The 27497-nt window shown below is 27.5% G+C and overlaps 3 protein-coding genes across 3 annotated transcripts; all 3 read right to left on the bottom strand.

Moving 5' to 3' along the window:
- Positions 1-50: 50 nt before the first annotated feature.
- Positions 51-6079, bottom strand: LOC123918641 (furostanol glycoside 26-O-beta-glucosidase-like). Its single transcript, XM_045970721.1, has 15 exons — positions 5986-6079; positions 5481-5530; positions 5264-5392; positions 4578-4614; positions 3832-3890; positions 3375-3450; positions 2995-3072; positions 2794-2881; positions 2435-2675; positions 2024-2139; positions 1651-1865; positions 1414-1448; positions 1214-1316; positions 1013-1106; positions 51-231 (listed from the first exon to the last, which is right to left on the bottom strand). Exons 1-15 carry the CDS (start codon positions 6077-6079, stop codon positions 51-53), a joined length of 1596 nt encoding a protein of 531 aa, XP_045826677.1.
- Positions 6080-9580: 3501 nt separating this feature from the next.
- On the bottom strand, positions 9581-15604 carry LOC123918640 (furostanol glycoside 26-O-beta-glucosidase-like). Its single transcript, XM_045970720.1, has 15 exons — positions 15511-15604; positions 15006-15055; positions 14789-14917; positions 14103-14139; positions 13356-13414; positions 12901-12976; positions 12521-12598; positions 12320-12407; positions 11961-12201; positions 11550-11665; positions 11177-11391; positions 10940-10974; positions 10740-10842; positions 10540-10633; positions 9581-9761 (listed from the first exon to the last, which is right to left on the bottom strand). Exons 1-15 carry the CDS (start codon positions 15602-15604, stop codon positions 9581-9583), a joined length of 1596 nt encoding a protein of 531 aa, XP_045826676.1.
- A 3494-nt stretch (positions 15605-19098) lies between these two features.
- On the bottom strand, positions 19099-25123 carry LOC123918639 (furostanol glycoside 26-O-beta-glucosidase-like). Its single transcript, XM_045970719.1, has 15 exons — positions 25030-25123; positions 24525-24574; positions 24308-24436; positions 23622-23658; positions 22875-22933; positions 22419-22494; positions 22039-22116; positions 21838-21925; positions 21479-21719; positions 21068-21183; positions 20695-20909; positions 20458-20492; positions 20258-20360; positions 20058-20151; positions 19099-19279 (listed from the first exon to the last, which is right to left on the bottom strand). Exons 1-15 carry the CDS (start codon positions 25121-25123, stop codon positions 19099-19101), a joined length of 1596 nt encoding a protein of 531 aa, XP_045826675.1.
- Positions 25124-27497: the final 2374 nt, after the last annotated feature.

Here is a 27497-nt window from a genome sequence, read left to right as displayed (position 1 = left end):
TTATACTAGTCTCCTTTCCTTTCTAAATTGATTTCAATCGAAAGGGTGTTTTAGTGCCCCAAATCACATGTCAGATATTTTGTGTACCATTTAGCTGCGTCAGTTGGTATACGCTTGAGACTATCATTAAAATCAATATGATAAAGACCCCAATGTGCAGAATAGCCCATTTGAAATTCAAATGTATCAAATGCTGACCATACAAAGTATCCTTGAACATTTACACCATCACTATCAATGTAAACATATAAAAATATTGAATATTAGTTTATTGTGAAAACAAGTAATAAAATCACATAATTTCTTATTCATCTAACTTTCACACCAATGGGTATTATGTTTCGTCACTTTAAATTTGGTTGTCCTTTGATATTAGATATATTTAGAACCAACAACAAATAAATAAATATGTAACAGATGCAACTTCTTTAAAGTGAACAATACACTTTTAAGTAAAATCAAATAGTTCTGATACAAAAATTAGTTTGAAATTTATGCTCGAACAATCCGAAAAGTATTACACAGTTATTCAAATATATTTTATCATGATGTCAATTTCTTATATTACTTTCTAAATTATCTTAACTTATAGAATTTTAATATTTCTTTTTCAAGAAGTTTTTAAATGAATTCATAGTAAAAAAACAATAAAATACAATTAATATTTTATTTTTTGAATTTTGTACTACTCTCATTTAGTCGATTAAAAACATTTTGAACTTGTACACATATTAAAAATATGATGTCAATTTATTATATTACTTTCTAAGTTCCTATATCCTTATCATTTGACTTTAAAATATCTTGTTCAAAAGGAGGGGTATTATGACAATTTTTTTTGAAAACAGGGGTATTATTGTAAAAAAATTTAGGGGCAATTAAAAAAAAAATCTAAAATGTGTGCATGTATTAAGAGAATAGATCATTAATTTAAAAAAAAAACAGTTAATTGTATCGTGATATTTATTATTGTGTCACCCATAGATTTCTAAAGATATGAAAAAATTCTTACTCAATTGCTGCCTTAGTAGCATTTATATGTGCGGCAATGTAAGCAGTTCGGTGTTCGTCCTTCAATGGATTTGGGATTTTTGTAGAAGTAATACCTACACAAAGAGGATTTTACAAAAAGTGTATTGATTAATTTCTTTTGTAGCATAAAATATAGATATTCCTTATAATGTAATAGAAGTAATAGAATGCACTACCAAACCATTTTCAGTAATGTATATTTTGGGATTATTGTACTTTTTCTTAATGTAGATTAAAACATTATATAGTCCTTCAGGATAGACATAGTCCATACTGTACTGATCCTGCAAATTATCAACATCGAACAAGAAGTAAGAATAAAATAGTAACGTTATTCCCCGAACATATGTGCTTCTTCTAAACTCATCATTATTTTCTCACCTTATAACCAAGGGTTTTTCCTTCAGCGTTAAAAACTGCAATTACAAAATGATGACAAAGAATATGCAAATAATCAATCGTTCTATTATTTTATAATCTGACATATTAAATAAGTATAGTTTGATTGATAAAGTTTGTGGTATCAACCTCACTAACAATTTTGTATAGTGATGTCTTTGTATACCAATTAACTTTACTCTTTTTTTAAAGTAGAATTTAGTTAGAGCAAAAACTTGCCTTCTGAAACAGCTAGGGCATCATAATTGTCAAACATAACATTGGTTCTATTTGGTTCATGTCTAGCAAAGTGAGAAGTATAATAATTAACGCCAATAAAGTTTGTGCTTCCTTTTAACATGTGTTTCTCCTTTTCAGTGAATTTTGGTAGCCTATTTCCAACTATCTTTTTCATTATTTTTGGATAGTCTCCATGGAAGATTGGATCTAAAACCCTGCAAGTTTGAAAAAAAAATGCTAATTAATTTTTTTGTTATGCATATGTATTGACCCTCAAAAGAGGATGAAAAAGATTAAAGCGTAACTTTGAAATCGAACTAGTGCTAAAAACACAAAAGGTGTGTCATTTGTAGGGTAAGTAAAATGCACTAACCATCCCCAATAGAAATCCATTAGTCTTTGAGCAGCAACCACATCCTCTGATTTGGAACTATATGGGACATATCTTCCTGATGAAAGAGAGAGTCCAATTTCCCCCCTTTGTATTGTCTGTATAAAATATTTGATGGTAAATAAATTTATTTTATTTTTGACAAGAATTTTATTTCTTATTTTAAATTCTCCTTATTTTATAAATCTTTCACTAATTTTGATAATTGTTAATGTCAATTTATTTTATTTTACTAAATTAAGTGTAACAATGATCATTACTTATATCAATGGTTCAGACTCCCTTTAGTTGCATTGTTGTGAATCTCAACTGTTAATCTACATATATATTTTTTAATTTGGAGTTAATGTTTATGTTATATATGTAACATGCAATTTCCAAAATATGTCTTACTTGGAATTTTGTTCTGTATAACTCTGACGTTGTAGCATGGGAAATGAGTAAATTATGAAATACAGTATATACTTGTGTACATATTTTAGTATTTTGGCATGCTTGATCAGTAGATAAAGGATCGCGGCTGAGCATGAATGTAAATAGAGATGTGACTTCTATTTCATTCACTGTAATCCAATGTTTCACTCGATCTCCATATGTTTTGAATAGAAGTTCACTATAATCCTTGTAATGTTTCCTGAAATTTGATATATATTTTTACATAAACAAAATAAGTATTAGCATAGTTATAAGGTTAGATCAATTTATTGAAAACAAAAATATCAAAAAGACATGATATATTGTGGTAAACTTACACAATGGAACGATTTGAGAAGCCACCAAGCTTTTGATTAAGAGCTAATGGATAGTCAGCGTGCATAATACCAACAAATGGTTCAATACCTGCACATTTAGTTGGATCACATAAAGTAAAATAAAAATTGTTGCATGTATTTTAAACAAAATTTACGTTGAAACTAATTATTGCAATGAATATCGGATGCTTCAAGTCATACCATTTTCAAGTAGCTCATTGATCAAATTGTTGTAGAAGTTGATACCTTCTTGATTTATACCTCCTTTCAAGGTTCCATCTATATAATTGGTCATTGAAAATTGAGACAAAAATAAATGTATGGTTAAATATTGTAAAAAATTAATATACAGTCACATAATTTGTTGGCATATGAAATACAATTTTAAGAATAATATTTTTTGATAATTTAAGAAGAAGATTATCTAAAAAAATGAAGCAGAAGAGTATGAAGAACAATAAGTAAAACACTACACATAGCATAAAGAATGACCAAATTATAATTTGCATAACATTGTTTTTTAGACAATATAATTTGCATAACTTTTTACTTGTTAGATTTTTTTAATTTGAAACTTTTACCTGGTAATACTCTACTCCAAGAGATAGACATTCTGTAAGAATTTATTCCTAGCTTATTCAAATGTTGCACGTCCTCCTACAAAACCATAGAAATTAAAACAAGTAAAGTTAAATGAAAAAATTAATCAAATACAAGATGCATACTTTTTCTTATATTTTCCTACACTATCAATCCTTTTTTTTTTACAATACACACTGTAAATCTATTACATTCATTACATGTTGAGTAATATATAAGATAACCAAAATTCAATGAATAATAAGATTGGTGTTCTTAATCTCTATATAATGTATAGTAAATAAAGTATAATCTTAGCTTTATGCTTAGACTCAAGAGTTACCGCGAAGATGATTGACTTTCATTTTCATCAATATAATAATATTTTCTAATAAAAAGTAAAATATTTAATGTGTATGCAAAACAAAAAGCATATAAATCCACTATTGGTGCACTGACCTTATATCGCTTGTAATGTTCAATCTTTGATGGAAACTTAGCAGCATCTAAATACAAACCTGCTTTTCAAGAAGAAAGAAAAAAATGACTGTAATTAACCACTGAAACTGAGATTATATTCTAATATGGATATAAATATCAAATGTCATTACTACATATTCAAAGATGGATAGGTAAAATAGAAGTAATGACCCGTTTGTTTCAAGAGAAAGTTGACGGATATTGATGGTAGAGAGTATAAAAAGTTTATTGAAATTTGTGTTTACCTCCTTTGGTTGCATTGTGAGAGGGGCAAGAAAGTGATTTTTTGGTGGGACTCATCCCCCCAAATATGAGCGAAAAGCTTGAAATACTCATTTAATCCCACAAATTTATATAACAACTCTTGCTTCACGTGTGTACAGTGTACCAAATAGTACAAATTTATTATTTACTCTATATAGTATATGTTCCTCACTTCATAGGATGAACTTTGACTTTTGACATACTACTAGTAAATATATTTACTAATTAGAGTAATAAAAATGTGTATCCTGATATTTGTTATTTTTTATTAGATACGCGTAACCTAAATAAAAAATTAGTCTAAAACTTAAATTTACATTTTAAAAACATAAATATAAAAAATGACATGAAATTAAATTATTGATGTTGAGTACCATACCAAACAAAACTCTAAAGTATTGAAATTATTAAATTATTGAATTTCTAACCTTTGTTTTGTTTAATTATTTCATCCCATATACCAAGTCCTCTTCCTCCTTCATGAAGTCCTCCTTCAATCTAATGTTACCAAAAACTAGTTAGTAATAAATTAACTTATATAATACCTTAAATTTTTGTGTTAAATATATGTTTTTCATCCAATAAATTATTATGTTCATTTTTCTTCCATTTAAATTTTGTGCAATTTTTCGTCCCTAAAAATTATTCAGCAAAAGTAATTTTAGTCCTGATTGTTAAGTCAACATATATTTTTACCTTTAAAAAAAAGTCAACATATATTTTTGAATAATTTTTTCCAAACATATTTAGAATATTATAAAAAGTTTCTCCACAGAATTTGATTTCTAGGTCAAGATTTTTGTTACTTTTATATGGTATTTAATTTGGCATCTTAAAATCCATATTGAATTCATCTCATATTAAAAATAATATTTGAGGAGAAACTATTTATAATATTTTATACAATTCTATAAGAAATTATTAAAAAATTTATAAGTTAAGGATTATTAAACATGTTTTGTTTCATCATACCTCTTTCGGACTAAAACTAATTACATGATAATTATGTAAGGAATAAAAATTGCAATTGTTTTTTTAGGGAACGAAAAATGAAACTTGATCATTTTATAGGATAAAAAATATAGTTAGCCCACATCTTCTTTTTTTACTAGAGCTATATCTATGTCTATGAAATTTTAACACTTACTTGAAGGGCAGAAGTACCAGTACCAAACAAAAAGTCATGTGAAAATGATGTCTGATTTGGAAAGCTTGAAGAATTTAGAAATTCTAATATAGAGTCATATGGATTAATCATCTTAGATGCTTTTCCAATCTATATGAAACAATAATGACATGTATTAATTAAACAATATTAATATTATTGTTTCTAAGAACAAAATTATTAACTTAATCATGAGCACCTGTGACACGGATAAGGCATGTTGAGTTGATTTTTGTTTGGAAAGAATATCTGCAATATTAACATAATAAACCAATTATGGAATGAAAAACATTAATCAATGATACTAGTATTCTCTTTGTCTCTATTTATAGGATCATTTGACATTTTTTTGGGTATAACTTATGTACGACTATCAATAAATTACACTTTATGTATAATATTGACTTTTCATATTGTAAGACAAATTAGTAGTATTAATATATAAATGACACATTTAGAAAATGAATACTAATGTATATAAAAATATAATTTATTTTTTTTAATATTTAGAGACAAACAAATGCTCCAAGTGATTGGAGTCTTAAAATTATAGACCAAAGAAGAACATAATAACCTAATATGATGAAGAATAAAAAATATTTAATTGGATCCATATGTTTTACCAATGTGTAATTTTGATTTTCCTATTATTTTAATTGTTTAAATTAACAAGATATTTATAAATAAATAAATAAAAAACATACATTCTTGTGCTTGTGTGGGAATGCTGAAAAGCAATACAAGGACTAAGGTTGCAAGAGTAGTTTCAGAAATGCGCAAAGATGATAGAATCTCCATTTTTGGAATTGAAGTGAATGCCAAATTCTGATATAAAAAATATACTTTATAGTGGAGAAAAAACAAGTTCAACTTTCTAAATTTATGTCTTATGACAACTGACAAGTTAATATTCCAACAAAAATCTATTATTATACTTGTTTAAATTTTTTTCATCTTGATGAATACAAATCATCTTGCTATATATAGAATTTCCAACAACATAATGGTGTTAGTGAGTTGTATATATAATTTTTTTATTTTAATAAAAAAAAATTGTTAATTTGTTACTACTTGTTAATGTACATCAAATCATATTGAAAATACAGTTGCTTATATAAATATTTTCCTTAAGCAAATATAAAAAATAATTTGACTCAATAAATAATAAATGTATTTACCAACATAGTGTGACACAAGTGGTAGATACTTGGGTCCCTTAATCATTTGGTGTTGGGTTCGATCCCTGGTCGGTGCGTATGGAAAAACATTTGTTGGGAGAGGTCAACCCCTTAAATCGATATCAGTTACCTCGAAGAGATTAGTCTCTGTAGTTGCACGCGGAACAACGGAACTTTGGTTTAAAATAATAAATGTATTTTTTTAAAGCAAATAATAAATGTATTCTCAACCTTTTGGTCCTTGTATTTTAAAAATGGCTTAAATATGAAAACAGTCCCTGCAATTATGCCTTGTTTTAATTTTGGTCCCTGTAAAATAAAAAATTTGATATTAGTCCTGTAAAATCTCAAAAATTTTAAAAAGGTCCTTGAGTTGGATTTTTGCTGACATGTCAAATTGTTGATGATTTGACATATATTGATTAGGATTATTTGATGATGTGGATATTTACATGTAATTTTCATTTAACTTTTAAATTAAAAATTACATTTTTCATTTTTTAGAAAAACAAGATAAATTAAAAAATGGAAAATTAATTTATTTAAAATAGAAATGGGTTAATTAAAAAGGCTTAAATATGAATTAAAAAAAAACAGAATTTAAAAGGAAAAGGAAGAAGATGGAAATCGTAGGGTTCCTCCATTGAAAGGGACAAAATCAAAATTAGGATTGAAAGAGACAAAATCAAAATTAGGATTTGTTGAATGCAAGCTGAAATAGCCACTCATTTTTTTTCCGCCTCGTTTTGGGTTTCTGTCTTAGATTTTCTTTTTTTGCTTGATTTGATTCATTCTGGGTTTTTTGCTTAAATTTGTAGGGAGGGCAGTGTTAGTGTTTGTGAGGAACAAGATGAACAAACATAAGAGAGTTAACAGATTTTCTGTTTTTTGTTTTTCTAGTTTAAAACATTTATTAAAAACAAAAATGTATTTTGAAACAGAAAAGTTAAATAAAAATAAATTAATTAAAGTCACATCAACAAACAAGCACAATCAGCATCTGCCAAATAATCTTAAATTTAACATGTCAGCAATTATTTCAGTTCAGGGACCATTTTAAAAATTTTGCAATTTTGCAGGATTAAAAACAAACTTTTTATTTTACAAGGACCTAAATCAAAACAAGGCATAATTGCAGGGACTGTTTTCATATTTAAACCTTTAAAAATTAACATTTTCTTATAGTTCTCCTCTCATTTTAATGATGTGACATTTCAATTGATGATGTGGCATTGACATGGCAAAGTTGATTAGAAGATGTTATTTTTCATGTCATTAGTTTATTTTATAGTATAATTTATTTTAATGATTAACTAATAAAATTAAATTATTATCAATTTGAATGAAAGGATACCTTTTTTTTTGGTACATTGAATGGATACCTTTTATTTAATAAAAAAAAATACTAATAAAATTAAATGGACTCACATAGCGTCACATCGGCGTTCTATTTAACTAATGATTAACTAATAAAATTAAATTGCTTCAAATCCGCCATTGTTCCAAGACCCTCTTGCATCCCTTTCCTTTCCTACCACCGAATCATCTGTCCTTTGTCACGACAACTACGTTTGTCGCAATTTTCAGCATCCTCTCCGTGCAAACCTCATATGTCTTTGGTCTTTGAGTTCTTTCAAATGTTCCGCAAGTACGTTTTCGCTCACATTATTTGTTTCAAGATATTCTTGTTGTTAGTTATACTATTGCTAGTAAGGAGATAATCAGTGTTGTGAAAGTTCTGGTTTTGAGAACTTGGTGTTATGTTGGTTGGTGGGATATGATGAAGAGGATAAGGGCAGTGGCGGCAACGACCGAAGGAGAATGGTGTGTTAGGGAGTAGGATCAATTTAAGTCATGGGAGTTGGATAGCACAACCACACGGGTTGCAAAAACATGGCGATGGGGAATAAAAAGAATAAAAAGGAAGACGAAGAAAACTAAAGTTAGGGATTTAGGTTTTCTCCATCAAGTCATAACCATACATGTGGCGGGTTATTTGTTTGCACAAACCCACTTTGCATAGTCATTAAATTGTTGGGGAGTTCGAGGGAGCTTGGGAGAAACAATGAGACAATGCTTCAGGATCTCAAAGAGACAGAGACGCCACATCCCCATCCAAAACCTAATGGGTCACCTCTCTTATAAATTCAACATTCTTCCCATACATAATCGATGTGGGACTTAACCACTCACATTTGAAACCCAACATAAATACACAAGTGACACATGAGCATTTGGTTTGCTTACCGAGCATCAACTAAACGGAGGGACCAAATCCAATAACGGATATAAAATATAGGAATTTATAAATAATTAAAAAATTAAAGAAAGGGACTATTTTTAAAAGTCTTCTTAAATGTAGGGATTAAAAACATATTTAACCAATAATTTAAATGAAAGACTAAAAGTAATAATGAGTTTGATATGACAACGGTGGAATCTATTTTATATTTTAAAACAAAAACTAACACCCCAATATTGCATGGACCAAAAGGATGATTAACCTTTTTATTTATATTGGAATTTAATTACATAATGTTAACAAGTAACTTGGGTTTGGAATAGGAAGTGGACCTCATTAGAGTTAAGAGACTTAGTGTTTAGTCTTAGCAAAGTTATATTTATAACTCTATGATAGAGAGATTAACCTTTATAGTTTTTAGTAAAGAACTCACTGAGATAGTAAATTTTATGATGTCTAGTTTCTATTTTTTAGATAGACAATTGAAGTAGGAGCACGAGTTTTGGCATCGAGTTATTATTTATTCATTAAAATTTCTTTCTGCTTTGCAATTTAATTAGTACATTAGGATAGATTCAATAGTTTATGATGTAAGCATTTATTGTAATAATTAAGAATTATTCTTTGATTTTTTTAATATCAAAACATAACATCTTTTATTATGATCTAATCAATAATATGAAGTGTTATAACATCGCAAAAGTATATACACTAGTATAAATTCAAATTACAAATGTGAATACTTTTAAAAATTTCAAATAAAAAAATGAAATAAACAACATGTTGTGAACAATTATATTTCAAGTGAGATTCCTTTACATTTCTCCATTTATACTAGTCTCCTTTCCTTTCTAAATTGATTTCAATCGAAAGGGTGTTTTAGTGCCCCAAATCACATGTCAGATATTTTGTGTACCATTTAGCTGCGTCAGTTGGTATACGCTTGAGACTATCATTAAAATCAATATGATAAAGACCCCAATGTGCAGAATAGCCCATTTGAAATTCAAATGTATCAAATGCTGACCATACAAAGTATCCTTGAACATTTACACCATCACTATCAATGTAAACATATAAAAATATTGAATATTAGTTTATTGTGAAAACAAGTAATAAAATCACATAATTTCTTATTCATCTAACTTTCACACCAATGGGTATTAAGTTTCGTCACTTTAAATTTGGTTGTCCTTTGATATTAGATATATTTAGAACCAACAACAAATAAATAAATATGTAACAGATGCAACTTCTTTAAAGTGAACAATACACTTTTAAGTAAAATCAAATAGTTCTGATACAAAAATTAGTTTGAAATTTATGCTCGAACAATCCGAAAAGTATTACACAGTTATTCAAATATATTTTATCATGATGTCAATTTCTTATATTACTTTCTAAATTATCTTAACTTATAGAATTTTAATATTTCTTTTTCAAGAAGTTTTTAAATGAATTCATAGTAAAAAAACAATAAAATACAATTAATATTTTATTTTTTGAATTTTGTACTACTCTCATTTAGTCGATTAAAAACATTTTGAACTTGTACACATATTAAAAATATGATGTCAATTTATTATATTACTTTCTAAGTTCCTATATCCTTATCATTTGACTTTAAAATATCTTGTTCAAAAGGAGGGGTATTATGGCAATTTTTTTTGAAAACAGGGGTATTATTGTAAAAAAATTTAGGGGCAATTAAAAAAAAATCTAAAATGTGTGCATGTATTAAGAGAATAGATCATTAATTAAAAAAAAACAGTTAATTGTATCGTGATATTTATTATTGTGTCACCCATAGATTTCTAAAGATATGAAAAAATTCTTACTCAATTGCTGCCTTAGTAGCATTTATATGTGCGGCAATGTAAGCAGTTCGGTGTTCGTCCTTTAATGGATTTGGGATTTTTGTAGAAGTAATACCTACACAAAGAGGATTTTACAAAAAGTATATTGATTAATTTCTTTTGTAGCATAAAATATAGATATTCCTTATAATGTAATAGAAGTAATAGAATGCACTACCAACCATTTTCAGTAATGTATATTTTGGGATTATTGTACTTTTTCTTAATGTAGATTAAAACATTATATAGTCCTTCAGGATAGACATAGTCCATACTGTACTGATCCTGCAAATTATCAACATCGAACAAGAAGTAAGAATAAAATAGTAACGTTATTCCCCGAACATATGTGCTTCTTCTAAACTCATCATTATTTTCTCACCTTATAACCAAGGGTTTTTCCTTCAGCATTAAAAACTGCAATTACGAAATGATGACAAGGAATATGCAAATAATCAATCGTTCTATTATATTATAATCTGACATATTAAATAAGTATAGTTTGATTGATAAAGTTTGTGGTATCAACCTCACTAACAATTTTGTATAGTGATGTCTTTGTATACCAATTAACTTTACTCTTTTTTTAAAGTAGAATTTAGTTAGAGCAAAAACTTGCCTTCTGAAACAGCTAGGGCATCATAATTGTCAAACATAACATTGGTTCTATTTGGTTCATGTCTAGCAAAGTGAGAAGTATAATAATTAACGCCAATAAAGTCTGTGCTTCCTTTTAACATGTGTTTCTCCTTTTCAGTGAATTTTGGTAGCCTATTTCCAACTATCTCTTTCATTATTTTTGGATAGTCTCCATGGAAGATTGGATCTAAAACCCTGCAAGTTTGAAAAAAAAATGCTAATTAATTTTTTTGTTATGCATATGTATTGACCCTCAAAAGAGGATGAAAAAGATTAAAGCGTAACTTTGAAATCGAACTAGTGCTAAAAACACAAAAGGTGTGTCATTTGTAGGGTAAGTAAAATGCACTAACCATCCCCAATAGAAATCCATTAGTCTTTGAGCAGCAACCACATCCTCTGATTTGGAACTATATGGGACATATCTTCCTGATGAAAGAGAGAGTCCAATTTCCCCCCTTTGTATTGTCTGTATAAAATATTTGATGGTAAATAAATTTATTTTATTTTTGACAAGAATTTTATTTCTTATTTTAAATTCTCCTTATTTTATAAATCTTTCACTAATTTTGATAATTGTTAATGTCAATTTATTTTATTTTACTAAATTAAGTGTAACAATGATCATTACTTATATCAATGGTTCAGACTCCCTTTAGTTGCATTGTTGTGAATCTCAACTGTTAATCTACATATATATTTTTTAATTTGGAGTTAATGTTTATGTTATATATGTAACATGCAATTTCCAAAATATGTCTTACTTGGAATTTTGTTCTGTATAACTCTGACGTTGTAGCATGGGAAATGAGTAAATTATGAAATACAGTATATACTTGTGTACATATTTTAGTATTTTGGCATGCTTGATCAGTAGATAAAGGATCGCGGCTGAGCATGAATGTAAATAGAGATGTGACTTCTATTTCATTCACTGTAATCCAATGTTTCACTCGATCTCCATATGTTTTGAATAGAAGTTCACTATAATCCTTGTAATGTTTCCTGAAATTTGATATATTTTTTTACATAAACAAAATAAGTATTAGCATAGTTATAAGGTTAGATCAATTTATTGAAAACAAAAATATCAAAAAGACATGATATATTGTGGTAAACTTACACAATGGAACGATTTGAGAAGCCACCAAGCTTTTGATTAAGAGCTAATGGATAGTCAGCGTGCATAATACCAACAAATGGTTCAATACCTGCACATTTAGTTGGATCACATAAAGTAAAATAAAAATTGTTGCATGTATTTTAAACAAAATTTACGTTGAAACTAATTATTGCAATGAATATCGGATGCTTCAAGTCATACCATTTTCAAGTAGCTCATTGATCAAATTGTTGTAGAAGTTGATACCTTCTTGATTTATACCTCCTTTCAAGGTTCCATCTATATAATTGGTCATTGAAAATTGAGACAAAAATAAATGTATGGTTAAATATTGTAAAAAATTAATATACAGTCACATAATTTGTTGGCATATGAAATACAATTTTAAGAATAATATTTTTTGATAATTTAAGAAGAAGATTATCTAAAAAAATGAAGCAGAAGAGTATGAAGAACAATAAGTAAAACACTACACATAGCATAAAGAATGACCAAATTATAATTTGCATAACATTGTTTTTTAGACAATATAATTTGCATAACTTTTTACTTGTTAGATTTTTTTGATTTGAAACTTTTACCTGGTAATACTCTACTCCAAGAGATAGACATTCTGTAAGAATTTATTCCTAGCTTCTTCAAATGTTGCACGTCCTCCTACAAAACCATAGAAATTAAAACAAGTAAAGTTAAATGAAAAAATTAATCAAATACAAGATGCATACTTTTTCTTATATTTTCCTACACTATCAATCCTTTTTTTTACAATACACACTGTAAATCTATTAGATCCATTACATGTTGAGTAATATATAAGATAACCAAAATTCAATGAATAATAAGATTGGTGTTCTTAATCTCTATATAATGTATAGTAAATAAAGTATAATCTTAGCTTTATGCTTAGACTCAAGAGTTACCGCGAAGATGATTGACTTTCATTTTCATCAATATAATAATATTTTCTAATAAAAAGTAAAATATTTAATGTGTATGCAAAACAAAAAGCATATAAATCCACTATTGGTGCACTGACCTTATATCGCTTGTAATGTTCAATCTTTGATGGAAACTTAGCAGCATCTAAATACAAACCTGCTTTTCAAGAAGAAAGAAAAAAAATGACTGTAATTAACCACTGAAACTGAGATTATATTCTAATATGGATATAAATATCAAATGTCATTACTACATATTCAAAGATGGATAGGTAAAATAGAAGTAATGACCCGTTTGTTTCAAGAGAAAGTTGACGGATATTGATGGTAGAGAGTATAAAAAGTTTATTGAAATTTGTGTTTACCTCCTTTGGTTGCATTGTGAGAGGGGCAAGAAAGTGATTTTTTGGTGGGACTCATCCCCCCAAATATGAGCGAAAAGCTTGAAATACTCATTTAATCCCACAAATTTATATAACAACTCTTGCTTCACGTGTGTACAGTGTACCAAATAGTACAAATTTATTATTTACTCTATATAGTATATGTTCCTCACTTCATAGGATGAACTTTGACTTTTGACATACTACTAGTAAATATATTTACTAATTAGAGTAATAAAAATGTGTATCCTGATATTTGTTATTTTTTATTAGATACGCGTAACCTAAATAAAAAATTAGTCTAAAACTTAAATTTACATTTTAAAAACATAAATATAAAAAATGACATGAAATTAAATTATTGATGTTGAGTACCATACCAAACAAAACTCTAAAGTATTGAAATTATTAAATGATTGAATTTCTAACCTTTGTTTTGTTTAATTATTTCATCCCATATACCAAGTCCTCTTCCTCCTTCATGAAGTCCTCCTTCAATCTAATGTTACCAAAAACTAGTTAGTAATAAATTAACTTATATAATACCTTAAATTTTTGTGTTAAATATATGTTTTTCATCCAATAAATTATTATGTTCATTTTTCTTCCATTTAAATTTTGTGCAATTTTTCGTCCCTAAAAATTATTCAGGAAAGGTAATTTTAGTCCTGATTGTTAAGTCAACATATATTTTTACCTTTAAAAAAATGTCAACATATATTTTTGAATAATTTTTTCCAAACATATTTAGAATATTATAAAAAGTTTCTCCACAGAATTTGATTTCTAGGTCAAGATTTTTGTTACTTTTATATGGTATTTAATTTGGCATCTTAAAATCCATATTGAATTCATCTCATATTAAAAATAATATTTGAGGAGAAACTATTTATAATATTTTATACAATTCTATAAGAAATTATTAAAAAATTTATAAGTTAAGGATTATTAAACATGTTTTGTTTCATCATACCTCTTCCGGACTAAAACTAATTACATGATAATTATGTAAGGAATAAAAATTGCAATTGTTTTTTTAGGGAACGAAAAATGAAACTTGATCATTTTATAGGATAAAAAATATAGTTAGCCCACATCTTCTTTTTTTACTAGAGCTATATCTATGTCTATGAAATTTTAACACTTACTTGAAGGGCAGAAGTACCAGTACCAAACAAAAAGTCATGTGAAAATGATGTCCGATTTGGAAAGCTTGAAGAATTTAGAAATTCTAATATAGAGTCATATGGATTAATCATCTTAGATGCTTTTCCAATCTATATGAAACAATAATGACATGTATTAATTAAACAATATTAATATTATTGTTTCTAAGAACAAAATTATTAACTTAATCATGAGCACCTGTGACACGGATAAGGCATGTTGAGTTGATTTTTGTTTGGAAAGAATATCTGCAATATTAACATAATAAACCAATTATGGAATGAAAAACATTAATCAATGATACTAGTATTCTCTTTGTCTCTATTTATAGGATCATTTGACATTTTTTTGGGTATAACTTATGTACGACTATCAATAAATTACACTTTATGTATAATATTGACTTTTCATATTGTAAGACAAATTAGTAGTATTAATATATAAATGACACATTTAGAAAATGAATACTAATGTATATAAAAATATAATTTATTTTTTTTAATATTTAGAGACAAACAAATGCTCCAAGTGATTGGAGTCTTAAAATTATAGACCAAAGAAGAACATAATAACCTAATATGATGAAGAATAAAAAATATTTAATTGGATCCATATGTTTTACCAATGTGTAATTTTGATTTTCCTATTATTTTAATTGTTTAAATTAACAAGATATTTATAAATAAATAAATAAAAAACATACATTCTTGTGCTTGTGTGGGAATGCTGAAAAGCAATACAAGGACTAAGGTTGCAAGAGTAGTTTCAGAAATGCGCAAAGATGATAGAATCTCCATTTTTGGAATTGAAGTGAATGCCAAATTCTGATATAAAAAATATACTTTATAGTGGAGAAAAAACAAGTTCAACTTTCTAAATTTATGTCTTATGACAACCGACAAGTTAATATTCCAACAAAAATCTATTATTATACTTGTTTAAATTTTTTTCATCTTGATGAATACAAATCATCTTGCTATATATAGAATTTCCAACAACATAATGGTGTTAGTGAGTTGTATATATAATTTTTTTATTTTAATAAAAAAAAATTGTTAATTTGTTACTACTTGTTAATGTACATCAAATCATATTGAAAATACAGTTGCTTATATAAATATTTTCCTTAAGCAAATATAAAAAATAATTTGACTCAATAAATAATAAATGTATTTACCAACATAGTGTGACACAAGTGGTAGATACTTGGGTCCCTTAATCATTTGGTGTTGGGTTCGATCCCTGGTCGGTGCGTATGGAAAAACATTTGTTGGGAGAGGTCAACCCCTTAAATCGATATCAGTTACCTCGAAGAGATTAGTCTCTGTAGTTGCACGCGGAACAACGGAACTTTGGTTTAAAATAATAAATGTATTTTTTTAAAGCAAATAATAAATGTATTCTCAACCTTTTGGTCCTTGTATTTTAAAAATGGCTTAAATATGAAAACAGTCCCTGCAATTATGCCTTGTTTTAATTTTGGTCCCTGTAAAATAAAAAATTTGATATTAGTCCTGTAAAATCTCAAAAAATTTAAAAAGGTCCTTGAGTTGGATTTTTGCTGACATGTCAAATTGTTGATGATTTGACATATATTGATTAAGATTATTTGATGATGTGGATATTTACATGTAATTTTCATTTAACTTTTAAATTAAAAATTACATTTTTCATTTTTTAGAAAAACAAGATAAATTAAAAAATGGAAAATTAATTTATTTAAAATAGAAATGGGTTAATTAAAAAGGCTTAAATATGAATTAAAAAAAAAACAGAATTTAAAAGGAAAAGGAAGAAGATGGAAATCGTAGGGTTCCTCCATTGAAAGGGACAAAATCAAAATTAGGATTGAAAGAGACAAAATCAAAATTAGGATTTGTTGAATGCAAGCTGAAATAGCCACTCATTTTTTTTCCGCCTCGTTTTGGGTTTCTGTCTTAGATTTTCTTTTTTTGCTTGATTTGATTCATTCTGGGTTTTTTGCTTAAATTTGTAGGGAGGGCAGTGTTAGTGTTTGTGAGGAACAAGATGAACAAACATAAGAGAGTTAACAGATTTTCTGTTTTTTGTTTTTCTAGTTTAAAACATTTATTAAAAACAAAAATGTATTTTGAAACAGAAAAGTTAAATAAAAATAAATTAATTAAAGTCACATCAACAAACAAGCACAATCAGCATCTGCCAAATAATCTTAAATTTAACATGTCAGCAATTATTTCAGTTCAGGGACCATTTTAAAAATTTTGCAATTTTGCAGGATTAAAAACAAACTTTTTATTTTACAAGGACCTAAATCAAAACAAGGCATAATTGCAGGGACTGTTTTCATATTTAAACCTTTAAAAATTAACATTTTCTTATAGTTCTCCTCTCATTTTAATGATGTGACATTTCAATTGATGATGTGGCATTGACATGGCAAAGTTGATTAGAAGATGTTATTTTTCATGTCATTAGTTTATTTTATAGTATAATTTATTTTAATGATTAACTAATAAAATTAAATTATTATCAATTTGAATGAAAGGATACCTTTTTTTTTGGTACATTGAATGGATACCTTTTATTTAATAAAAAAAAATACTAATAAAATTAAATGGACTCACATAGCGTCACATCGGCGTTCTATTTAACTAATGATTAACTAATAAAATTAAATTGCTTCAAATCCGCCATTGTTCCAAGACCCTCTTGCATCCCTTTCCTTTCCTACCACCGAATCATCTGTCCTTTGTCACGACAACTACGTTTGTCGCAATTTTCAGCATCCTCTCCGTGCAAACCTCATATGTCTTTGGTCTTTGAGTTCTTTCAAATGTTCCGCAAGTACGTTTTCGCTCACATTATTTGTTTCAAGATATTCTTGTTGTTAGTTATACTATTGCTAGTAAGGAGATAATCAGTGTTGTGAAAGTTCTGGTTTTGAGAACTTGGTGTTATGTTGGTTGGTGGGATATGATGAAGAGGATAAGGGCAGTGGCGGCAACGACCGAAGGAGAATGGTGTGTTAGGGAGTAGGATCAATTTAAGTCATGGGAGTTGGATAGCACAACCACACGGGTTGCAAAAACATGGCGATGGGGAATAAAAAGAATAAAAAGGAAGACGAAGAAAACTAAAGTTAGGGATTTAGGTTTTCTCCATCAAGTCATAACCATACATGTGGCGGGTTATTTGTTTGCACAAACCCACTTTGCATAGTCATTAAATTGTTGGGGAGTTCGAGGGAGCTTGGGAGAAACAATGAGACAATGCTTCAGGATCTCAAAGAGACAGAGACGCCACATCCCCATCCAAAACCTAATGGGTCACCTCTCTTATAAATTCAACATTCTTCCCATACATAATCGATGTGGGACTTAACCACTCACATTTGAAACCCAACATAAATACACAAGTGACACATGAGCATTTGGTTTGCTTACCGAGCATCAACTAAACGGAGGGACCAAATCCAATAACGGATATAAAATATAGGAATTTATAAATAATTAAAAAATTAAAGAAAGGGACTATTTTTAAAAGTCTTCTTAAATGTAGGGATTAAAAACATATTTAACCAATAATTTAAATGAAAGACTAAAAGTAATAATGAGTTTGATATGACAACGGTGGAATCTATTTTATATTTTAAAACAAAAACTAACACCCCAATATTGCATGGACCAAAAAGATGATTAACCTTTTTATTTATATTGGAATTTAATTACATAATGTTAACAAGTAACTTGGGTTTGGAATAGGAAGTGGACCTCATTAGAGTTAAGAGACTTAGTGTTTAGTCTTAGCAAAGTTATATTTATAACTCTATGATAGAGAGATTAACCTTTATAGTTTTTAGTAAAGAACTCACTGAGATAGTAAATTTTACGATGTCTAGTTTCTATTTTTTAGATAGACAATTGAAGTAGGAGCACGAGTTTTGGCATCGAGTTATTATTTATTCATTAAAATTTCTTTCTGCTTTGCAATTTAATTAGTACATTAGGATAGATTCAATAGTTTATGATGTAAGCATTTATTGTAATAATTAAGAATTATTCTTTGATTTTTTTAATATCAAAACATAACATCTTTTATTATGATCTAATCAATAATATGAAGTGTTATAACATCGCAAAAGTATATACACTAGTATAAATTCAAATTACAAATGTGAATACTTTTCAAATAAAAAAATGAAATAAACAACATGTTGTGAACAATTATATTTCAAGTGAGATTCCTTTACATTTCTCCATTTATACTAGTCTCCTTTCCTTTCTAAATTGATTTCAATCGAAAGGGTGTTTTAGTGCCCCAAATCACATGTCAGATATTTTGTGTACCATTTAGCTGCGTCAGTTGGTATACGCTTGAGACTATCATTAAAATCAATATGATAAAGACCCCAATGTGCAGAATAGCCCATTTGAAATTCAAATGTATCAAATGCTGACCATACAAAGTATCCTTGAACATTTACACCATCACTATAAATGTAAACATATAAAAATATTGAATATTAGTTTATTGTGAAAACAAGTAATAAAATCACATAATTTCTTATTCATCTAACTTTCACACCAATGGGTATTAAGTTTCGTCACTTTAAATTTGGTTGTCCTTTGATATTAGATATATTTAGAACCAACAACAAATAAATAAATATGTAACAGATGCAACTTCTTTAAAGTGAACAATACACTTTTAAGTAAAATCAAATAGTTCTGATACAAAAATTAGTTTGAAATTTATGCTCGAACAATCCGAAAAGTATTACACAGTTATTCAAATATATTTTATCATGATGTCAATTTCTTATATTACTTTCTAAATTATCTTAACTTATAGAATTTTAATATTTCTTTTTCAAGAAGTTTTTAAATGAATTCATAGTAAAAAAACAATAAAATACAATTAATATTTTATTTTTTGAATTTTGTACTACTCTCATTTAGTCGATTAAAAACATTTTGAACTTGTACACATATTAAAAATATGATGTCAATTTATTATATTACTTTCTAAGTTCCTATATCCTTATCATTTGACTTTAAAATATCTTGTTCAAAAGGAGGGGTATTATGGCAATTTTTTTTGAAAACAGGGGTATTATTGTAAAAAAAATTAGGGGCAATTAAAAAAAATCTAAAATGTGTGCATGTATTAAGAGAATAGATCATTAATTAAAAAAAAAACAGTTAATTGTATCGTGATATTTATTATTGTGTCACCCATAGATTTCTAAAGATATGAAAAAATTCTTACTCAATTGCTGCCTTAGTAGCATTTATATGTGCGGCAATGTAAGCAGTTCGGTGTTCGTCCTTTAATGGATTTGGGATTTTTGTAGAAGTAATACCTACACAAAGAGGATTTTACAAAAAGTATATTGATTAATTTCTTTTGTAGCATAAAATATAGATATTCCTTATAATGTAATAGAAGTAATAGAATGCACTACCAACCATTTTCAGTAATGTATATTTTGGGATTATTGTACTTTTTCTTAATGTAGATTAAAACATTATATAGTCCTTCAGGATAGACATAGTCCATACTGTACTGATCCTGCAAATTATCAACATCGAACAAGAAGTAAGAATAAAATAGTAACGTTATTCCCCGAACATATGTGCTTCTTCTAAACTCATCATTATTTTCTCACCTTATAACCAAGGGTTTTTCCTTCAGCATTAAAAACTGCAATTACGAAATGATGACAAGGAATATGCAAATAATCAATCGTTCTATTATATTATAATCTGACATATTAAATAAGTATAGTTTGATTGATAAAGTTTGTGGTATCAACCTCACTAACAATTTTGTATAGTGATGTCTTTGTATACCAATTAACTTTACTCTTTTTTTAAAGTAGAATTTAGTTAGAGCAAAAACTTGCCTTCTGAAACAGCTAGGGCATCATAATTGTCAAACATAACATTGGTTCTATTTGGTTCATGTCTAGCAAAGTGAGAAGTATAATAATTAACGCCAATAAAGTCTGTGCTTCCTTTTAACATGTGTTTCTCCTTTTCAGTGAATTTTGGTAGCCTATTTCCAACTATCTCTTTCATTATTTTTGGATAGTCTCCATGGAAGATTGGATCTAAAACCCTGCAAGTTTGAAAAAAAAATGCTAATTAATTTTTTTGTTATGCATATGTATTGACCCTCAAAAGAGGATGAAAAAGATTAAAGCGTAACTTTGAAATCGAACTAGTGCTAAAAACACAAAAGGTGTGTCATTTGTAGGGTAAGTAAAATGCACTAACCATCCCCAATAGAAATCCATTAGTCTTTGAGCAGCAACCACATCCTCTGATTTGGAACTATATGGGACATATCTTCCTGATGAAAGAGAGAGTCCAATTTCCCCCCTTTGTATTGTCTGTATAAAATATTTGATGGTAAATAAATTTATTTTATTTTTGACAAGAATTTTATTTCTTATTTTAAATTCTCCTTATTTTATAAATCTTTCACTAATTTTGATAATTGTTAATGTCAATTTATTTTATTTTACTAAATTAAGTGTAACAATAATCATTACTTATATCAATGGTTCAGACTCCCTTTAGTTGCATTGTTGTGAATCTCAACTGTTAATCTACATATATATTTTTTAATTTGGAGTTAATGTTTATGTTATATATGTAACATGCAATTTCCAAAATATGTCTTACTTGGAATTTTGTTCTGTATAACTCTGACGTTGTAGCATGGGAAATGAGTAAATTATGAAATACAGTATATACTTGTGTACATATTTTAGTATTTTGGCATGCTTGATCAGTAGATAAAGGATCGCGGCTGAGCATGAATGTAAATAGAGATGTGACTTCTATTTCATTCACTGTAATCCAATGTTTCACTCGATCTCCATATGTTTTGAATAGAAGTTCACTATAATCCTTGTAATGTTTCCTGAAATTTGATATATTTTTTTACATAAACAAAATAAGTATTAGCATAGTTATAAGGTTAGATCAATTTATTGAAAACAAAAATATCAAAAAGACATGATATATTGTGGTAAACTTACACAATGGAACGATTTGAGAAGCCACCAAGCTTTTGATTAAGAGCTAATGGATAGTCAGCGTGCATAATACCAACAAATGGTTCAATACCTGCACATTTAGTTGGATCACATAAAGTAAAATAAAAATTGTTGCATGTATTTTAAACAAAATTTACGTTGAAACTAATTATTGCAATGAATATCGGATGCTTCAAGTCATACCATTTTCAAGTAGCTCATTGATCAAATTGTTGTAGAAGTTGATACCTTCTTGATTTATACCTCCTTTCAAGGTTCCATCTATATAATTGGTCATTGAAAATTGAGACAAAAATAAATGTATGGTTAAATATTGTAAAAAATTAATATACAGTCACATAATTTGTTGGCATATGAAATACAATTTTAAGAATAATATTTTTTGATAATTTAAGAAGAAGATTATCTAAAAAAATGAAGCAGAAGAGTATGAAGAACAATAAGTAAAACACTACACATAGCATAAAGAATGACCAAATTATAATTTGCATAACATTGTTTTTTAGACAATATAATTTGCATAACTTTTTACTTGTTAGATTTTTTTGATTTGAAACTTTTACCTGGTAATACTCTACTCCAAGAGATAGACATTCTGTAAGAATTTATTCCTAGCTTCTTCAAATGTTGCACGTCCTCCTACAAAACCATAGAAATTAAAACAAGTAAAGTTAAATGAAAAAATTAATCAAATACAAGATGCATACTTTTTCTTATATTTTCCTACACTATCAATCCTTTTTTTTTACAATACACACTGTAAATCTATTAGATCCATTACATGTTGAGTAATATATAAGATAACCAAAATTCAATGAATAATAAGATTGGTGTTCTTAATCTCTATATAATGTATAGTAAATAAAGTATAATCTTAGCTTTATGCTTAGACTCAAGAGTTACCGCGAAGATGATTGACTTTCATTTTCATCAATATAATAATATTTTCTAATAAAAAGTAAAATATTTAATGTGTATGCAAAACAAAAAGCATATAAATCCACTATTGGTGCACTGACCTTATATCGCTTGTAATGTTCAATCTTTGATGGAAACTTAGCAACATCTAAATACAAACCTGCTTTTCAAGAAGAAAGAAAAAAAATGACTGTAATTAACCACTGAAACTGAGATTATATTCTAATATGGATATAAATATCAAATGTCATTACTACATATTCAAAGATGGATAGGTAAAATAGAAGTAATGACCCGTTTGTTTCAAGAGAAAGTTGACGGATATTGATGGTAGAGAGTATAAAAAGTTTATTGAAATTTGTGTTTACCTCCTTTGGTTGCATTGTGAGAGGGGCAAGAAAGTGATTTTTTGGTGGGACTCATCCCCCCAAATATGAGCGAAAAGCTTGAAATACTCATTTAATCCCACAAATTTATATAACAACTCTTGCTTAACATGTGTACAGTGTACCAAATAGTACAAATTTATTATTTACTCTATATAGTATATGTTCCTCACTTCATAGGATGAACTTTGACTTTTGACATACTACTAGTAAATATATTTACTAATTAGAGTAATAAAAATGTGTATCCTGATATTTGTTATTTTATATTAGATACGCGTAACCTAAATAAAAAATTAGTCTAAAACTTAAATTTACATTTTAAAAACATAAATATAAAAAATGACATGAAATTAAATTATTGATGTTGAGTACCATACCAAACAAAACTCTAAAGTATTGAAATTATTAAATGATTGAATTTCTAACCTTTGTTTTGTTTAATTATTTCATCCCATATACCAAGTCCTCTTCCTCCTTCATGAAGTCCTCCTTCAATCTAATGTTACCAAAAACTAGTTAGTAATAAATTAACTTATATAATACCTTAAATTTTTGTGTTAAATATATGTTTTTCATCCAATAAATTATTATGTTCATTTTTCTTCCATTTAAATTTTGTGCAATTTTTCGTCCCTAAAAATTATTCAGCAAAAGTAATTTTAGTCCTGATTGTTAAGTCAACATATATTTTTACCTTTAAAAAAAAGTCAACATATATTTTTGAATAATTTTTTCCAAACATATTTAGAATATTATAAAAAGTTTCTCCACAGAATTTGATTTCTAGGTCAAGATTTTTGTTACTTTTATATGGTATTTAATTTGGCATCTTAAAATCCATATTGAATTCATCTCATATTAAAAATAATATTTGAGGAGAAACTATTTATAATATTTTATACAATTCTATAAGAAATTATTAAAAAATTTATAAGTTAAGGATTATTAAACATGTTTTGTTTCATCATACCTCTTCCGGACTAAAACTAATTACATGATAATTATGTAAGGAATAAAAATTGCAATTGTTTTTTTAGGGAACGAAAAATGAAACTTGATCATTTTATAGGATAAAAAATATAGTTAGCCCACATCTTCTTTTTTTACTAGAGCTATATCTATGTCTATGAAATTTTAACACTTACTTGAAGGGCAGAAGTACCAGTACCAAACAAAAAGTCATGTGAAAATGATGTCCGATTTGGAAAGCTTGAAGAATTTAGAAATTCTAATATAGAGTCATATGGATTAATCATCTTAGATGCTTTTCCAATCTATATGAAACAATAATGACATGTATTAATTAAACAATATTAATATTATTGTTTCTAAGAACAAAATTATTAACTTAATCATGAGCACCTGTGACACGGATAAGGCATGTTGAGTTGATTTTTGTTTGGAAAGAATATCTGCAATATTAACATAATAAACCAATTATGGAATGAAAAACATTAATCAATGATACTAGTATTCTCTTTGTCTCTATTTATAGGATCATTTGACATTTTTTTGGGTATAACTTATGTACGACTATCAATAAATTACACTTTATGTATAATATTGACTTTTCATATTGTAAGACAAATTAGTAGTATTAATATATAAATGACACATTTAGAAAATGAATACTAATGTATATAAAAATATAATTTATTTTTTTTAATATTTAGAGACAAACAAATGCTCCAAGTGATTGGAGTCTTAAAATTATAGACCAAAGAAGAACATAATAACCTAATATGATGAAGAATAAAAAATATTTAATTGGATCCATATGTTTTACCAATGTGTAATTTTGATTTTCCTATTATTTTAATTGTTTAAATTAACAAGATATTTATAAATAAATAAATAAAAAACATACATTCTTGTGCTTGTGTGGGAATGCTGAAAAGCAATACAAGGACTAAGGTTGCAAGAGTAGTTTCAGAAATGCGCAAAGATGATAGAATCTCCATTTTTGGAATTGAAGTGAATGCCAAATTCTGATATAAAAAATATACTTTATAGTGGAGAAAAAACAAGTTCAACTTTCTAAATTTATGTCTTATGACAACCGACAAGTTAATATTCCAACAAAAATCTATTATTATACTTGTTTAAATTTTTTTCATCTTGATGAATACAAATCATCTTGCTATATATAGAATTTCCAACAACATAATGGTGTTAGTGAGTTGTATATATAATTTTTTTATTTTAATAAAAAAAAATTGTTAATTTGTTACTACTTGTTAATGTACATCAAATCATATTGAAAATACAGTTGCTTATATAAATATTTTCCTTAAGCAAATATAAAAAATAATTTGACTCAATAAATAATAAATGTATTTACCAACATAGTGTGACACAAGTGGTAGATACTTGGGTCCCTTAATCATTTGGTGTTGGGTTCGATCCCTGGTCGGTGCGTATGGAAAAACATTTGTTGGGAGAGGTCAACCCCTTAAATCGATATCAGTTACCTCGAAGAGATTAGTCTCTGTAGTTGCACGCGGAACAACGGAACTTTGGTTTAAAATAATAAATGTATTTTTTTAAAGCAAATAATAAATGTATTCTCAACCTTTTGGTCCTTGTATTTTAAAAATGGCTTAAATATGAAAACAGTCCCTGCAATTATGCCTTGTTTTAATTTTGGTCCCTGTAAAATAAAAAATTTGATATTAGTCCTGTAAAATCTCAAAAATTTTAAAAAGGTCCTTGAGTTGGATTTTTGCTGACATGTCAAATTGTTGATGATTTGACATATATTGATTAGGATTATTTGATGATGTGGATATTTACATGTAATTTTCATTTAACTTTTAAATTAAAAATTACATTTTTCATTTTTTAGAAAAACAAGATAAATTAAAAAATGGAAAATTAATTTATTTAAAATAGAAATGGGTTAATTAAAAAGGCTTAAATATGAATTAAAAAAAAAACAGAATTTAAAAGGAAAAGGAAGAAGATGGAAATCGTAGGGTTCCTCCATTGAAAGGGACAAAATCAAAATTAGGATTGAAAGAGACAAAATCAAAATTAGGATTTGTTGAATGCAAGCTGAAATAGCCACTCATTTTTTTTCCGCCTCGTTTTGGGTTTCTGTCTTAGATTTTCTTTTTTTACTTGATTTGATTCATTCTGGGTTTTTTTCTTAAATTTGTAGGGAGGGCAGTGTTAGTGTTTGTGAGGAACAAGATGAACAAACATAAGAGAGTTAACAGATTTTCTGTTTTTTGTTTTTCTAGTTTAAAACATTTATTAAAAACAAAAATGTATTTTGAAACAGAAAAGTTAAATAAAAATAAATTAATTAAAGTCACATCAACAAACAAGCACAATCAGCATCTACCAAATAATCTTAAATTTAACATGTCAGCAATTATTTCAGTTCAGGGACCATTTTAAAAATTTTGCAATTTTGCAGGATTAAAAACAAACTTTTTATTTTACAAGGACCTAAATCAAAACAAGGCATAATTGCAGGGACTGTTTTCATATTTAAACCTTTAAAAATTAACATTTTCTTATAGTTCTCCTCTCATTTTAATGATGTGACATTTCAATTGATGATGTGGCATTGACATGGCAAAGTTGATTAGAAGATGTTATTTTTCATGTCATTAGTTTATTTTATAGTATAATTTATTTTAATGATTAACTAATAAAATTAAATTATTATCAATTTGAATGAAATGATACCTTTTTTTTTGGTACATTGAATGGATACCTTTTATTTAATAAAAAAAAATACTAATAAAATTAAATGGACTCACATAGCGTCACATCGGCGTTCTATTTAACTAATGATTAACTAATAAAATTAAATTGCTTCAAATCCGCCATTGTTCCAAGACCCTCTTGCATCCCTTTCCTTTCCTACCACCGAATCATCTGTCCTTTGTCACGACAACTACGTTTGTCGCAATTTTCAGCATCCTCTCCGTGCAAACCTCATATGTCTTTGGTCTTTGAGTTCTTTCAAATGTTCCGCAAGTACGTTTTCGCTCACATTATTTGTTTCAAGATATTCTTGTTGTTAGTTATACTATTGCTAGTAAGGAGATAATCAGTGTTGTGAAAGTTCTGGTTTTGAGAACTTGGTGTTATGTTGGTTGGTGGGATATGATGAAGAGGATAAGGGCAGTGGCGGCAACGACCGAAGGAGAATGGTGTGTTAGGGAGTAGGATCAATTTAAGTCATGGGAGTTGGATAGCACAACCACACGGGTTGCAAAAACATGGCGATGGGGAATAAAAAGAATAAAAAGGAAGACGAAGAAAACTAAAGTTAGGGATTTAGGTTTTCTCCATCAAGTCATAACCATACATGTGGCGGGT

This window comes from Trifolium pratense, linkage group LG3 (assembly GCF_020283565.1).
Source record: "Trifolium pratense cultivar HEN17-A07 linkage group LG3, ARS_RC_1.1, whole genome shotgun sequence".
Classification (NCBI taxonomy): Eukaryota; Viridiplantae; Streptophyta; class Magnoliopsida; order Fabales; family Fabaceae; genus Trifolium; species Trifolium pratense.
The sequence above is the reverse complement of the archived record's forward strand: the minus strand, read 5'-3'. Positions and strand labels throughout refer to the sequence as shown.